Source organism: Notolepis coatsorum (genome assembly GCF_963971535.1).
Source record: "Notolepis coatsorum genome assembly, chromosome: 10".
Classification (NCBI taxonomy): domain Eukaryota; kingdom Metazoa; phylum Chordata; class Actinopteri; order Aulopiformes; family Paralepididae; genus Notolepis; species Notolepis coatsorum.
The window spans coordinates 86718738-86734766 of record NC_140174.1 but is presented as its reverse complement, the minus strand read 5'-3'; the positions used below and the strand labels follow the sequence as shown (position 1 = coordinate 86734766).

At 48.5% G+C, this 16029-nt stretch overlaps 1 protein-coding gene across 1 annotated transcript in view; it reads right to left on the bottom strand.

Annotated features, from left to right (window-relative positions):
• emid1 (EMI domain containing 1) overlaps positions 1-16029 on the bottom strand; it is a gene marked incomplete at its 5' end in the record, with an annotated part of 178656 nt that overhangs the window by 105466 nt on the left and 57161 nt on the right. The window contains one exon of the mRNA XM_084323082.1: positions 15152-15255. Within this exon, the coding sequence (XP_084179208.1) occupies positions 15152-15255 (104 nt within the window). The remainder of the gene's footprint in view (positions 1-15151; positions 15256-16029) is intronic.

Sequence of the window (16029 nt, the reverse complement as noted above, 5' to 3'; positions counted from 1 at the left end):
CTCTGTGTCTGCATAAGACATAGAGTGACGGTCTACGTTCTATAAAGAACATAATGGGTAAGCACGATCAATAAATCATTATAACCATGACATGTTACAGACTTTTGCTAAAGCTTGAGTGAAATTAGTCTAAACTAGAATGGGTGCTCATTGGAACACATACTATTTGTCCAGTCAGTGTCCATGCTATAGTTGGCCTGTACACACGTCGTCTGCTGTGGCCTTTTCGGATGTGTGTGATTCACAAGTGCTTTCATGCAGTTTGTGGTTTTCATTAGGGTGGGCACCCACCCGCTCATCCTTGTGCCTCTGTAACTTTCTACGCCAAAGCACAGGCTGATCGGCCCTATAGTTTGTGAGATATTGCGCAGATTCACCCCCCCCCCCCCCCCCCCCACACACACAGACATTCCCAAGTGCATACTGTCCTCAAAGACTCTGTTTTTGTACACTGCGCCTCTCCTCTGTATTTGACCTTGCCATATAATCATAATCCTCATTATCCTCATTATCCCTTAGCCAATACATCACCGACTACAAAGTATGCATAGCATTGTGTATAATCTGCGTAATGACACACATTTTCTCAAACCAAGTATTTTTTTTCTTTTAGTTTGGAAAGTGATGTAGACATACTTTTGATACAGCACAGACCATTATTTATTTATTTGGCTCCCGGTGTGTACCGTGATATTTAGAGGTTTCTTTGTTTAAAACCAACCCTCAGTGCAGAAACCACAGACGGAAAGGGAAAGAAAATATTTTCTCCACTGTAGTTAATTGTGGCTTTGGACACACTAATAATTTGAACGCTGTTGTATGTTAATTAATGGCTGTTGTGACAAAACCCAGAGTGGAGCTTCTGGGTCGAGGAGGGTCGAGGCTCCCGGCTCCCTAATCTCATCTGGGGCCCCTGCTCCTCCTCCGCCTAACGTCAGCTGCTTCCAATTTGAGCTCTGCACTTGTGCCGCTGTCGCTGGCCATTTACACAGTCATGAATCTGGGCCTTGCACAGGCCTGTCTGCAGGTTGCAGCAGCACGAGGGGGCGTGCGCCGGTCTCACGACTGTAGGTATATAGCATTCTGACATCCTTGTGGATTTATGGTTATAGTGTACATGCAACCTGCATGTGGTAGAGAGTGAGTGACAAGTGAGTGTTCGTAAGTGCGGATGAATTTGACATTGCATGCCTGACCTGTGTACGGGTGTGTTTGAAGAGGGAGAGAGAGAGAGAGAGGGAGAGGAGAGAGAGAGAGAGAGAGAGAGAGAGAGAGAGAGAGAGAGAGAGAGAGAGAGAGGGAGAGAGAGAGAGAGAGAGAGAGAGAGAGATTTATAACCCAGGAATGTGATTGAAAGAATATAGTAGGGCCACTTCAGTGACAGCTGTGTATAAAATGGCAGCTCTATGTCAGGTCAGCATAATATTTCTGACAGCTTCTTTGTGTGGTCTGGGGAGAGTGGGAGGGAGGGTCACCTGGTCCTGTACAGCCACCCCCCCCCCCTTCCCCTCCCCCCTGTGACCTCACACTGTAGCTCCTTCCACTTACAGATACTAAAAACCTGCAGCCATTAAAGCGGCTAATCACGCTGAACAGCTGCATCCATCACTGTTCAAATCCTCAACACCTTGCTCTCTCCCCCCCCACACACATACTCAGGCAGACACACACACACACACACACCGGCACCTACGCACTCCCAGTCCTCTCTTGCTAATGGCAAGCTGCAGCCCACTGATGTATAAAGCGAAGGATTTAGGGTGTAGGCCTCTGATAAGCCGCGCTGAACATTTCTGCGGCTTATTACAGACACTCTCTCTCACACCTCTGCATCCAGCCACGCCGTAATTGCAAGCCCCCCAAAAACCGCAGCCTCCGCTTGGCAGTGGTTTTGACGGGACCCACCGCCACCGCCTAGCCCTCCCACCCACCCCCCACCCCCTCTGGCAGTGCCTTGACAAGCCGTGCTAATTCGAGTCTATACCTCCTCCTCCCATGTGTCTCCTCCGCGCGCCGTGGCTCCCCTCCCGTGCGATAAGCTGTGGCCGCGTTCCGTTTTAAAAGCGCTCGGCGGGAATAAATCAAGTCAAGTCGGTGTTATCAACCCGTTGTCTCTCGTGGTGTCGTCTTTAGCGCTTTAGGCAAGACGTCACCTGAATAAGAAACAGAGGGAGACGAAGGGCAACGGTCCAAGAGACACCTTGAGGTAGAAGATAACACAACACAATATCACAGATCCCCACGACCAACTGCCAAGTCTGTGATCTCCCTTCGGTATAATGACATCTGCATGAGATACTGTATTTGACAGCTAATGTAATAATGTACATTTGATATTCTCATATAACCAAATTGCCTCTAAATGAGATATAATTTTGATATTTCTGTTTGATGCACTGCGAGTTGGGATATCCCCTCTGAAAACAAGAGTTTAGTTACTTGGAATGCCAAAGCCATCCAGGCATACATTAAATCCCTGTTTCTGGCAGGCTATGAAAGTGCCTCCATCTGCAAATACTTAGACTATTTTTTTTTCTCAGGCTCAATCAGAGATAAAGGCCATTGTGTTCCAGGCCCAGGAGTAAGACAATATCTCCCAAACCTCATAGAAAACAATTAGGACCCTGTAATTACACCATGGGTCCGGAATTTCAGCCAAGTCTTGAGACTAGGGGTGGAGGGCAGTGGTGGTGGTGGTGGAGGGCTGAGAGAAAGACAGCAAAATGTGAATGGTGCCTGTCTGATGCAGTGTTATCTTACTCCACTTTGACGCTGACTGAGGAGGCTTGTCTGCTATCGTCCTGGGCATGATGTAATGTTTTGCTTTTGGAGCCTTTGGCTAGCCACGACAGAGTCAAAAGGGCCAGAGATCCCACGGACTCATCCGATTGGACGACGGGGTCTCAGGTGCCGGATGGGCCCTGATCCCTCCCAATCACGTCCTCTCATTCGTCCCAGAGTTGTGCTCCCTGCTGCCCAGGTCACTGGGGTCACTGGGGGTTCTGGGAACAACACATAGACCGAAGTGGTTATTTCCTCTCCAGACAGAACCCCTTGATTTGCATCAAGCAGTCTGCTAATAGTAGATCAGCTAATAGTACATTTAGCATGGAGCCAGACCGCAAAAGATGAACAAACTAATAATAATAAATAATAATAATCCATTAAACTTTATATAGCGCTTTTCTCAGACTCAAATCGCTCCCCACAGTGTAGGGTAGAAATTGCCTCCTTCACCACCACTGTGTAGCACCCAACCTTGGGCTACGCAGACTCAATGGCTGCCATAAACTGGCACCAGGCACACATCACACTACGCAATGGCTGAACTGCTCAGGAGAAACCTATAAGTGAGTGGGAGACAAAATATACCCCCAAAAATGGCCAGAGCCCCAGATGACGAAACATATGTATTTCCCTATTCTTCTCCGTCATCAGAGATCTAATCGATAGTGATTGCTATAATTCAGTTTCTCTTAGTCATGGATCTCGGCCCCTGCCTCAGTCCCGGAGTGCAGCTGGTCTGGCCAGTGTTGAGGGGAGGCCTGCTGTAATGCAGACCAGCCCTGGGACTCAGACATGGCCAGGGGGTTTAGGGGTGGGGAGGTGGGGATGGAACAGGGGAGGTAGTAGAGGTATAGGGGAGGCTGAGAAAATCAGTGGATCATATGCACATTTTCCACAGTCTGAGAGGAGCAGACGAGTAGAGGAGATGGTGGGAGTGAGGGCACGCACCCAACACCGCAAGTGAGAGAGAGAGAGAGAGAGAGAGAGAGAGAGAGAGAGAGAGAGAGAGAGAGAGAGAGAGAGAGAGAGACAGAGGGCTTTGAAGATGCACGTTGTTTACGTTTTGAAGAAGTGCCAGATCCGGTGGAAGTCCGTTTAGATATTCTGTTTCCGTCACTGTTGTTAACTGGTGATTTTCTAACTGGAAAACAGACCCACAAGTAACACAAAGGCAGTTCTCTGCATCCCACTGGGGAAGAGCTCTACAAGCTACAAGCTGCCTTTTTTAGATGCACCAGAAGGCGCTGTCATGGGGCAAAGCGCTGTAAGATCATTTTCACAGAGTAGCTTAATTTACTCTTGATTGGTATTATGTAGATATTTCAATGCTTCAAAATCGGGGCAAACCTTTAAGAACCACTTTGCCGATTTTCAACCTCATCTCTGTCGATCAGAATTAGGGATACGGTGTGAAAGAAAACGCCCGCCATTGTTGCCGATGTTCTCTCTGATGTCTCTGGGGCACGGCGTCTTCGACATGTACAGATGACGCATAGAGATGATGCGCTTGGTTCCGGAAGAACTACCGCTTGGATTTCTAGCAGCTAAGCAGGCGTTGGTCTAGATGCCGCTCACCATGTTCTCTCTGGACGAACCAGGTGGTCAAGAAGGCGATGAGCATCAGTAACCAACCTCTCCATGCTCTGTCTCAGCGGTTTTCACTGTTACCTTCTGGCGGCCGTTATGAGGTTCCTTTGACTAAGACCAACCGTTACTCTAAGGGGCTGTCTACACGAACGCTGGGTTTAATGTAACCGTGATTGTATGTGCGCAGTTGCACTGTTCGCCCACACACAACCGGGGTTTTGCTACACTGCAACCGGTCTTTGAAAACCAGGGTAAAGTTTTGCGCGCATCCCCGGTTGCAGTGGTTGCGTGTGGGCATAGAAACTGAGGTTATTTCCAGTGTTTACAGCAGAGCTGTCCCAAGTAGCGTTATATGAAAATGATTGTAACAAACTTTTGTTCGAAACGTATAGTCTGTGTTGAAGAGTGTTGTGATCGACTGATGATGTCTGTTGTCGCATTCCTGACCTGACCAGAGTAAACCTGTAGCTGCGGCTAAACTGAAAGCTCACATGTTCAAGTTTCAAGTTTCAAGTTTCTTTAATAGTTGTCATACAGAAGTACAGAATACTTTTATACAAAATGCTTCTTACTGTTACGCTCCAGAGACTGTGCTAGACAAGATAAGTATGAAATAAAATAAAGTAGCATGTAAAAAGAAGTAAAAATAGAGGTCTCAGTGTTCAGTATAGACATATGTACAATGTTCGATGCAGACTAGAAGTAACTGAGTTACCATACAATATACTATGCAATATACTAATATACAATACTATATAGTGCAAAGCAGAAATGGGATGAGGTACAATTTAGGTACAATTTACAGTAAGGTGTACGAGTTGTAGTGCAAATCCTTTACCAATAAATATAAAGTGTGTTTAGGTGATCTAAAGTGTGGAGAGTGGGTGCTGCAGTGTGTTGTTTGTTTAAAGTGAGTGTGTGCGTGTGGATGTGTGTGCTGTGTGCATTTGATGGTTGTTGCATAGTGTTTATTTTGTTCGTTGAGCAGCCTGATGGCCTGGGGATAGAAGCTTCTTCTGAGTCTTTCTGTGCTCGCCTTGAGACTCCGATATCGCTTGCCTGACCGCAGCAGTTCAAAGAGGCAGTTGTCAAGTTATTGTTATAAGGAACCCAGTCCAGACAACATCCCCTTAACAATTGTTTGTATTGAGCCGTATTGTATTGTACCCATTCTGCAATGTGTTAAATAACGTTTGCATCCATTCATTCTACTAGCGTTAACGTTACCACATTATTACGTTAGCATGTAAGCTAACAAAATCGCAGATCTTTTTGTGAGACTAAACTCCGCTCTTGGTGGTAAATTGTGTCGATGTTGGTTGTTTCATCAACAAATGAGGCAGAACACACAGTGAATGTATCCTTTTTTGTTTATTGCACGTTGTTCTAGCTGCAAACTGTAGAATTGTTTGGCTGTGAGCAAAGAGGGATGTTTATGTTCCAGGCTTCAGGTCAGTTTCCGGTATTAACCCTAAACCCTTCTGGTTGGTTGAAATGGCCTTCATGTTTGAACTACATCGCCACCTACTGCTTTGGCATTGTACTACATGTATATGACGTCACTCGGTGGGAGGTTTAAACCAGTCGTGTGGACAGAGTTGAATCTTTTTGAATAATAAAAAAAATAACTGTGTCAAAAATACCCGTGATCGTGTGGACTGGGCCTAAATATTTTATCCCCTCGGCTATCATACTACTAAATTCAGACAGTAATCACTTTAAGTAGCCTATAGACCTAGCTGTCTGTTTTACTGGACTGTGCATATCATGGAATGTTGTTGTTGCCGTCGTTAAAATGTTTTGTTACTCGTGCAAAGCTACAGATGAATGGCCCCACGTGGGATCAATAAAGTTGTTTGAATCGGAATCGGAATCAAAAAACAAAAGTTGTTCTCTTCGCCTGTGTTGTGAACTAGCTCAGAAAATGGCGTCCCAAAATACGAGTGCAGAGGATTTCATGGACGAGGATACATTTGACAGTGTTTTGGCCGACTCTCATATTCAGCCAGAGAGCATATGGACAAAGACATGCGGCGGCCAAGACAGAGAGAGAGAGAGAGAGAGAGAGAGAGAGAGAGAGAGAGAGAGAGAGAGAGAGAGAGCCTGCGTTACTATGCATTACTCCTTACTTGGACAGAGGTGTGTTTGATACGATAAACTGGAAAAGGAAACCAAGACCAGCAGGGCAGAGACCAGCAGGGCAGAGAGACCAGCAGGGCAGAGAGACCAGCAGGGCAGAGACCAGCAGGGCAGAGAGACCAGCAGGGCAGAGAGACCAGCAGGGACCAGCAGGGCAGAGAGACCAGCAGGGCAGAGAGACCAGCAGGGCAGAGAGACCAGCAGGGCAGAGAGACCAGCAGGGACCAGCAGGGCAGAGAGACCAGCAGGGCAGAGACCAGCAGGGACCAGCAGGGCAGAGACCAGCAGGGCAGAGAGACCAGCAGGGCAGAGAGACCAGCAGGGCAGAGACCAGCAGGGCAGAGAGACCAGCAGGGCAGATACCAGCAGGGCAGAGAGACCAGCGGGGCAGAGAGACCAGCAGGGCCGAGAGACCAGCAGGGCAGAGACCAGCAGGGCAGAGAGACCAGCAGGGCAGAGACCAGCAGGGCAGAGACCAGCAGGGCAGAGAGACCAGCAGGGCAGAGAGACCAGCAGGGCAGAGACCAGCAGGGCAGAGACCAGCAGGGCAGAGAGACCAGCAGGGCAAAGACCAGCAGGGCAGAGAGACCAGCAGGGCAGAGACCAGCAGGGACCAGCAGGGCAGAGACCAGCAGGGCAGAGAGACCAGCATGGCAGAGAGACCAGCATGGCAGAGACCAGCAGGGCAGAGAGACCAGCAGGGCAGAGACCAGCAGGGACCAGCAGGGCAGAGACCAGCATGGCAGAGACCAGCAGGGCAGAGAGACCAGCATGGCAGAGACCAGCAGGGCAGAGAGACCAGCAGGGCAGAGACCAGCAGGGCAGATAGACCAGCAGGGCAGAGACCAGCAGGGCAGAGAGACCAGCAGGGCAGAGAGACCAGCAGGGCAAAGACCAGCAGGGCTGAAAGACCAGCATGGCAGAGACCAGCAGGGCAGAGAGACCAGCAGGGCAGAGAGACCAGCAGGGCCAAGACCAGCAGGGCAGAGACCAGCAGGGACCAGCAGGGCAGAGAGACCAGCAGGGCAGAGAGACCAGCAGGGCAGAGACCAGCAGGGCAGAGAGACCAGCAGGGACCAGCAGGGCAGAGAGACCAGCAGGGCAGAGACCAGCAGGGACCAGCAGGGCAGAGACCAGCAGGGCAGAGAGACCAGCAGGGCAGAGACCAGCAGGGCAGAGAGACCAGCAGGGCAGATACCAGCAGGGCAGAGAGACCAGCAGGGCAGAGAGACCAGCAGGGCCGAGAGACCAGCAGGGCAGAGACCAGCAGGGCAGAGAGACCAGCAGGGCAGAGACCAGCAGGGCAGAGAGACCAGCAGGGCAGAGAGACCAGCAGGGACCAGCAGGGCAGAGAGACCAGCAGGGCAGAGAGACCAGCAGGGCAGAGAGACCAGCAGGGCAAAGACCAGCAGGGCAGAGAGACCAGCAGGGCAGAGACCAGCAGGGACCAGCAGGGCAGAGACCAGCAGGGCAGAGAGACCAGCAGGGCAGAGAGACCAGCAGGGCTGAAAGACCAGCATGGCAGAGACCAGCAGGGCAGAGAGACCAGCAGGGCAGAGACCAGCAGGGCAGAGAGACCAGCAGGGCAGAGACCAGCAGGGCAGAGAGACCAGCAGGGCTGAGAGACCAGCAGGGCAAAGACCAGCAGGGCAGAGAGACCAGCAGGGCTGAAAGACCAGCAGGGCAGAGACCAGCAGGGCAGAGAGACCAGCAGGGCAGAGAGACCAGCAGGGCCAAGACCAGCAGGGCAGAGACCAGCAGGGACCAGCAGGGCAGAGAGACCAGCAGGGCAGAGACCAGCAGGGCTGAGAGACCAGCAGGGCAGAGACCAGCAGGGCTGAGAGACCAGCAGGGCAGAGACCAGCAGGGCTGAGAGACCAGCAGGGCAAAGACCAGCAGGGCAGAGAGACCAGCAGGGCTGAAAGACCAGCAGGGCAGAGAGACCAGCAGGGCTGAAAGACCAGCAGGGCAGAGACCAGCAGGGCAGAGAGACCAGCAGGGCTGAAAGACCAGCAGGGCAGAGACCAGCAGGGCAGAGAGACCAGCAGGGCAGAGAGACCAGCAGGGCCAAGACCAGCAGGGCAGAGACCAGCAGGGACCAGCAGGGCAGAGAGACCAGCAGGGCAGAGACCAGCAGGGCAGAGAGACCAGCAGGGCAGAGAGACCAGCAGGGCAGAGAGACCAGCAGGGACCAGCAGGGCAGAGAGACCAGCAGGGCCGAGACCAGCAGGGCAGAGAGTCGTCCTTCCCCCTAAGGGCAGCTGGGATCAGACATGGGTTGCGGGGGACCAATCCACATGCTCATGTCCACCTTCGTCGGGGACGCGACAGCGTTAGCGATCTGTTCTGCATGTTTTTCCATTGGGTTTATCTCTTTTTCCAGAGGGGAAACCCTTGTGAGCATGGGGGGAGAACATCCAAAATCCACACAGAAAGGCCAAGGAGATACCCCCACTTGGGTAACTGGCAACCAGGCAACCCGGTCCCCAAGCGGGAATCGAACCCAGGACCTTCTTGCTGTGAGGCGACAGTGTTAACCACTACACCGCCGCGCCGCCAAAGATGACTGACTGAGCATTTTGGTTACCTGACGCTAGCGAGGTCAAACGTCCTGATGGAACGTTAATCACAATGGGAGCTGTGCTCGCTGCTTCAAGATGACTTCTGGGTGCTTGTTTCAAGTACCTCGGAGTCCACATATCCGAGGACTTGACATGGACCACACACATTGACAGTGTTGTGAAGAAGGCACGGCAACGCCTCTACTTCCTCAGGCGCCTAAGGATGTTCCAAGTCAGTCAGAAGATCCTTAAGAACTTCTACTCATGCACAATAGAGAGCATCCTGACTGGCAATATCACCTCCTGGTTTGGGAATAGCACCGCACAAGACCGTAGCAGACTACAGAGAGTGGCACGTTCAGCCGAACGCACAATTGGAGGGGGGCTTCCCACTCTCCAGAACATTTACAACAAGCGGTGCATGGGTAAGGCTAAGAGAATTATCAAAGACTCCAGCCACCCAAACAACTGCCTCTTTGAACTGCTGCGGTCAGGCAAGCGATACCGGAGTCTCATGGCAAGCACAGAAAGACTCAGAAGAAGCTTCTATCCCCAGGCCATCAGGATGCTCAACGAACAATAACACTATGTAACAACCATCAAATGCACTCACAGCACACACATCCACACGCACACACTCACTTTAAACAAACAACTCACTGCAGCACCCACTTTACACACTTTAGAGCACCTAAACACACTTTATATTTATTGGTAAAGAATTTGCACTACAACCCATACCTCATTACACCTTACTGTAAATTGTACCTCATCCCATTTCTGCTTTGCACTATATAGTATATTGTATATTAGTATATTGTATGGTAACTCAGTTACTTCTACTCTGCATTGAACATTGTACATATGTACATACTGAACACTTGTGTCCACGTACGTGACTTCTATTTTTACTTGCTATACTTATTTTATTTTATACTTATCTATTTTTGTCTAGCACAGTCTCTGGAGCGTAATAGAAAGAAGCATTTTGTATAAAAGTATTCTGTACTTCTGTATGACAACTAATAAAGAAACTTGAAACTTGAACTTGTTAACCCTTTGTCGTGTGGTAGTGAAAGTGTTAACCTCACCATTTAACTCTGAAATGTGTGATACAAGCGGATGTAAAGCTATGGAATCATTATACAAGTACCATAGGAGCTCGATGCTATTATGCTAATTTGACCATGTTGATGGGGGTTTTGTATACAGTTGGCACCCATAGAAAACGTATTGGGATCAATATAAAATATATAATGGCACTAAGTCATTGGCATTACATTTGACCATAAAACAAATCATTATGAAAGATTTTATGCACAATGCATCCTGGTAAATGTTAGGCACTTCCGGCACAAACTCCGATTTCTCTGTCAATATAGCACGCACTGGGGCGCCCTCGTGGCACCTACGCGGCCGACCCGGGTTCGATCCCAGCTCCCGTCGTTATTTGTCGCATGTCCTCCCCACCTCTCCTCCCGTTCGCCCTCTCCTCTGTCGGTCCTGCGTGGCCAATAAAGCTGTAAAAATGCAAAAAAATTATTAAAAAGAATATATATAGCACGCACTGAGGAATTTATGGCTTCACTGGACTACATTTACCATCAACACTATACTAATTGGACATCCACATTAAAAAAGTGGCATACTGGGCACCCAAGTGGCGACCCATGTAACGTGCTGCGAAGCGGCAGACCCGGGTTCGATTCCCGGACCCGGCGTCCTTTGCCGAATGTCTTCCCCCCGCTCTGTCTCCCGTTCTTCCTCTCTCTCTCCATCTACCGGACTGCCCGGTAGTACAAACAAATACAAATCTACCAAAAACTTAATTAAAAAAAAAAATTTAAATTAAAAGTGGCATACTGTAATTCCCCTTCAAGGCTGCCCTGGGAGACTGCAGTGAGAAAGGAGAAAGATAAAGACCTCCAGATACTTGCACCCTGTGAACTGCGGAGTGCAGCTTTACCTCTCCTCAACGGCACTATGGCAGCAGCTCTAAGCTCTGGTCCCCGTCTCCAGCCTCAGGGATTTCTATTCCTCCTTAACCCTTTCACTGCCGCACTACCACACGGTTAACCCTTTCACTGCCATGTGACAAAGGGTTAACCCTTTCACTACCACACTACACAGAAGGTTAACCCTTTACTATCACACTATAGACAGTTAACCCTTTCACTGCGACAGCACAGAAGGTTAACCCATTCACTACCACACTACAGAAGGTTAACCCTTTACTATCACACTACAGACAGTTAACCCTTTCACTGCGACGACACAGAAGGTTAACCCTTTCACTGCCACGCGATAAAGGGTTAACCCTTTCACTACCACACTACAGAAGGTTAACCCTTTACTATCACACCACACAGATGGTTAGTGTGATAGTAAAGGATTAACCTTCTGCGGTGTGGCAATGAAAAGGCTTAAAGCGGGGAATGGGGCAGAGAGCTGTGGTGGGGTATCAGGTTCTACGTTGGCAGAAGGCCTCCACTCACGTGGCGGCGGGGGGGGGGGGGGGGGGGGGTGTCGGGGGGTGGACGGGGGGCAGAACAAAGCCCTGGATAGCGTCCATGGTGCGGGAGAGTAGGGCCCTGTGAATAGAAGCTGTCACTTCCACTCAGCGCTGCCTGTGATCTGAGCCACCCGGAACGCCACTCAGATAAGTGGCTAATCCCAGCATCCCTGCTGCCATGGCAACCAGGGGGAATCTCCTCCGGGTACAACAACTTAATTGGATAATTCTACCCCGTTTGACTGTGTGAGTATGTGTGTGTGTGTGTGTGTGTGTGTGGGTATGTGCATGTGTGTGTGTATGTGTATGTGTATGTGTGCGTGGGTGTGTGGGGTATGTGCATGTGTGTGTGTATGTGTATGTGTATGTGTGCGTGTGCGTGTGCGTGTGTGTGTGTGTGTGTGTGTGTGTGTGTGTGTGTGTGTGCTTATCTGCTTTGTGTGACTGTATATCTGAGCTGGCTATCTATTCAGGCAGTTTTAGTAGTACATGAGGATGGGGGGATGGGGGGTACAGTGGTTTTAAAACTTTTTTTTATCAGAGGACCCCTATTTTCAGAATATATATTCTTACAAACCAAATCTGATTGGGCAGATTATTGTCTGTAGGACAACATTTATCTTGCTCTTAGACAGCCAAAACGACTACAGTATTTTTTTCAGTGGACTTGAGTTGGCTTTGGCTTCATAAGATACTTTAATAATTTCAGGACCGATTTTAATCTTCCCAAGACCCACATGTGGGTCTGGTCCTGACCCACACTTTGAAATGCACGTGTCTAATAATATCACAGGGGGGGTATATACTACTATGTATTTGTCTTGGGTCCAGTAATGCAGAGGCCAAATGAGAGGTGGATAAACTATGAACTCAAGTCATGGATCCCACTAATGCCAATACTCCTCAATATTCAGAAGAGTAGGAATTCCAATAGAATTTACAGTAAAATAAAATGTACATTTTACATTCACAATTAGTCATTTAGCTGAACGCTTTATCCAAAGTGACTTACAAGTTCTGTGTGACAAGTGAGCAGGAATGGTACAACTCTATCAGCTGAGTAACAATGTTCATCGAACAGTTGTGGGTGCTACAGCAGAATGTGGGTAAACTGTATATTTCACAAATTAAAAGGTGGGTTAATAAATGTTGGCACGTTTACCGCCCCTACTACCTCTCTGCTTGGGCGTCGATATGTGAGGTGTGCCGGTGAGAGAAAAGTGTATGGATTAATTTCTTTCAATGAGGCCCGCATTACCCCCCCAGCCTGGAGAGAGACCCCCAGGAGGCGCGGGACGACAGAGCAGCTGTTCCCCTACCTGGGAGCGGGGTGTACGCAGGAGAAAAACACCCCCCCCCCCCCCCAACCCCTCTTTTCAACACGCAGAAAAGTGAACTTCAACCACAGTAAAGAGCTATTGTGCTCGGTGTCACAAAGGCCCAGAGACGTACGGTACGGTAACGCCCAGTCGAGTCCTGGGTCCCAGCATAAACACAGGCGCTCCACCCTTCTCCCCAGACGGCTGGGACGAGGGGCCAATGCCAGGGGAAGCCATTACGTGTGTGTGTGTGTGTGTGTGTGTGTGTGTGTGTGTGTGTGTGTGTGTGTGTGTGTGTGTGTGTGTGTGTGTGTGTGTGTGTGTGTGTGTGTGTGCGTGTGTGTGTGTGTGTCTGTATGTGTCTGTGTGTGCGTGCGCGCGCGTGTGTGTGTGTGTGTGGTGGTGGGCAGCTATACCAAAGTCCAAAATGATCAGGATAGTGAAAGCAGCAGAGCTAGCGTGGCACTTTTTAAAACAGATGACAGCATGTTTGCAGCTGGACCGTAAAATTGAAACACACACAAAATAATCAAGCTCAAGTCCTACGCGGCTATTAAACTGGACATGTACGAGAAAAGAAGGGAGGTGATTAATAAAGGGGGGGTTGGGGGGGGGGCGCAGCCAGCTTGGCCCAGAGGATGATGATGGAAAGTTTTCGCACTTTCGCTTCAGGAGAAGTGAAGGAGGCTGAGAGAGGCTGTGAGGTTTGTTGTTTTGATGGAGGAAAGCAGAGAGGTAACCTAACCTAATGGAAATAACTGCTGTCTGAAGACATTACTCATACAAGGGCACAAACAGGGGAGTGAGAGCAAACGGAGCGGAGTGGGATACAAGATAACGAAACACAAGAGAGAGAGAGGGGGGGCAGGGGGGAGGGGGGGGGTAGAGAGAGAGAGAGAGAGAGAGAGAGAGAGAGAGGGTGCAGATGTTGATAGCCGGGGAAATAAAATGATGATTAATTCAATTTGGGAACTTGAGATCAGTGAACTTGGGAGAGAGAGAGAGAAAGAGAAAGAATGAGTAAGGAGAGGAAACAGAGAGGAGAGGATGAGGATGAGGGGAAGGAGGGGAGAAAGTGAGAGAGAGAAAGGAAGAGAGAAAGCGAGAGAGGAAGAGAGATAGAGAGAGAGAAAGAAAGAATGAGTAAGGAGAGGAAATGATGAGGGGAAAGAGGGGAGAAAGTGAGAGAGAGAAAAGAAGAGAGAGAGAGATAGAGAGAGAGAGAGAGAGAGAGAGAGAGAGAGAGAGAGAGAGAGAGAGAGAGAGAGAGAGAGAGAGATATTCTGTTGATATTGTTGTTGTATTGTATAATGTTGTTTGCTGTTTATGTCATAATGTCAACATTTGTGAAATGTCATGCCAATAAAGCTTTTTGAATTGAATTGAATGAGAGAGAGAGAGAGAGAGATGAGAGAGGACAGAGAGAGAGACGCAGAGAGTAGAGAGATAGAGAGATGAGAGAGAGGAGAGAGGAAGAGAGAGAAGAGAGAGAGAGAGAGAGAGAGAGAGAGCGAGAGAGAGAGAGAGAGAGAGAGAGAGAGAGGAAGAGAGGACTGGGTGAAGCCAAGGCAATTCCTGGCGACTGGCTCGTCTTCATGGTTTTCTCCCTCCTTGGCTGCGATGTAGGCTCCTCCTCCGGGGCTCGACCAGGGGACCAGAACCAATCACAGAGGAAACCCACTGGATCCTCCACTGAGCTATCAATCAACCTGCTCATGTTCTCAAGCGCACCAGGACACCGTGTCCTGAGACTTTACATTTTATACACAGTTGGATAAATAACGTGTGTGTGTGTGTGTGTGTGTGTGTGTGTGTGTGTGTGTGTGTGTGTGTGTGTGTGTGTGTGTGTGTGTGTGTGTGTGTGTTGTGTGTGTGTGTGTGTGTGTGTGTGTGTGTGTGTGTGTGTGTGTGTGTGTGTGTGTGTGTGTGTGTGTGTGTGTGTGTGTGTGTGTGTGTGTGTGTGAGAGAGAGTTATTACCCATTAACCCTACTCAAGTTCTTGGATCCTCTCTTAGGCCTCTCACACCAGCCGGCGCGTTCACACCGGAATAATTGGTTCAGAACATGAAAAATCGGTGCTCAGTGTTTTCTTAGAGGCCGAACTAAAGCCTCTGTCATGTTCCGAACCAATTATTCCGTGTGTGAACGCGCCGGCCCGGTTCGAGATTACGTTCAGGAACCGGTTCCGGCACGGCCGGTGTGAAGGCCTATCTGTGTTTAACAACCCGTTCCCCTTCCTGACGTACCTTCTTCACAGGCGGCGCCGCTGAACCCGGGGCAGCATTTCCACTCCAGAGAGGTGATGGTGCGGTACACCACCTTGTAGGAGGGTCTGACCACCGTCCTGTAGCTGTTGGAACACACAGAGAGGTCACTCACACAAGCTCCGCGGAGTTCACCGTTGTCTGAGTAATACTGTTCAGTGTGTGGTAACTGCAAAGAGGAATGAACTTAATAATAACAACAATAATAATAATAATAATTATTATTATTATAATAAACTTTATTTGTATTGCACCTTTCATACAAGAATCGCAGCCCAATGTGCTTCACGGCGTGATTCAGTGACATCAAATAGACGTAGACTGTAAAAAAATTATGTTTTTTCACTGGAAATTCACTGTATTATTTTACAGATTACGTTTGTTTTTCTACTTTAAGTGTAAATGCCATAAAAATACAGTAAATTACCATTCATCAAATATTAACCATTAAATAAAGGTTGTAATCTGTATTGTATTTGATTTTACTGTCATTTGACAGTAAGTATTTGGCAACCATTGATGCCAGACATTTACCATTTTCTTGCAGCTTTTTTTCTTACAGTGTAGGCATAAGATGAGCATAAATTGGCATACTTTTAGACAGGCGTAAAACGAGCAGATAATTGACATTAAAACCTTGTTAAAATCTATAAATAAAATCATAATAGATTTCTATGAAAAGTGCACTTTCGCCTTTCCACACTTAGTGATATACTAGATTTCTAATAGATAAAATAAATCTATAAAGACTGCATAAAGTGCAGAGATACAATTAGAATAGAACTTAAAGCTAACTTTTTTTTAGACATGCTTTTAATTGATAATTAAATTAATTGAATCTTTCTGTGTTTAATTTCTAG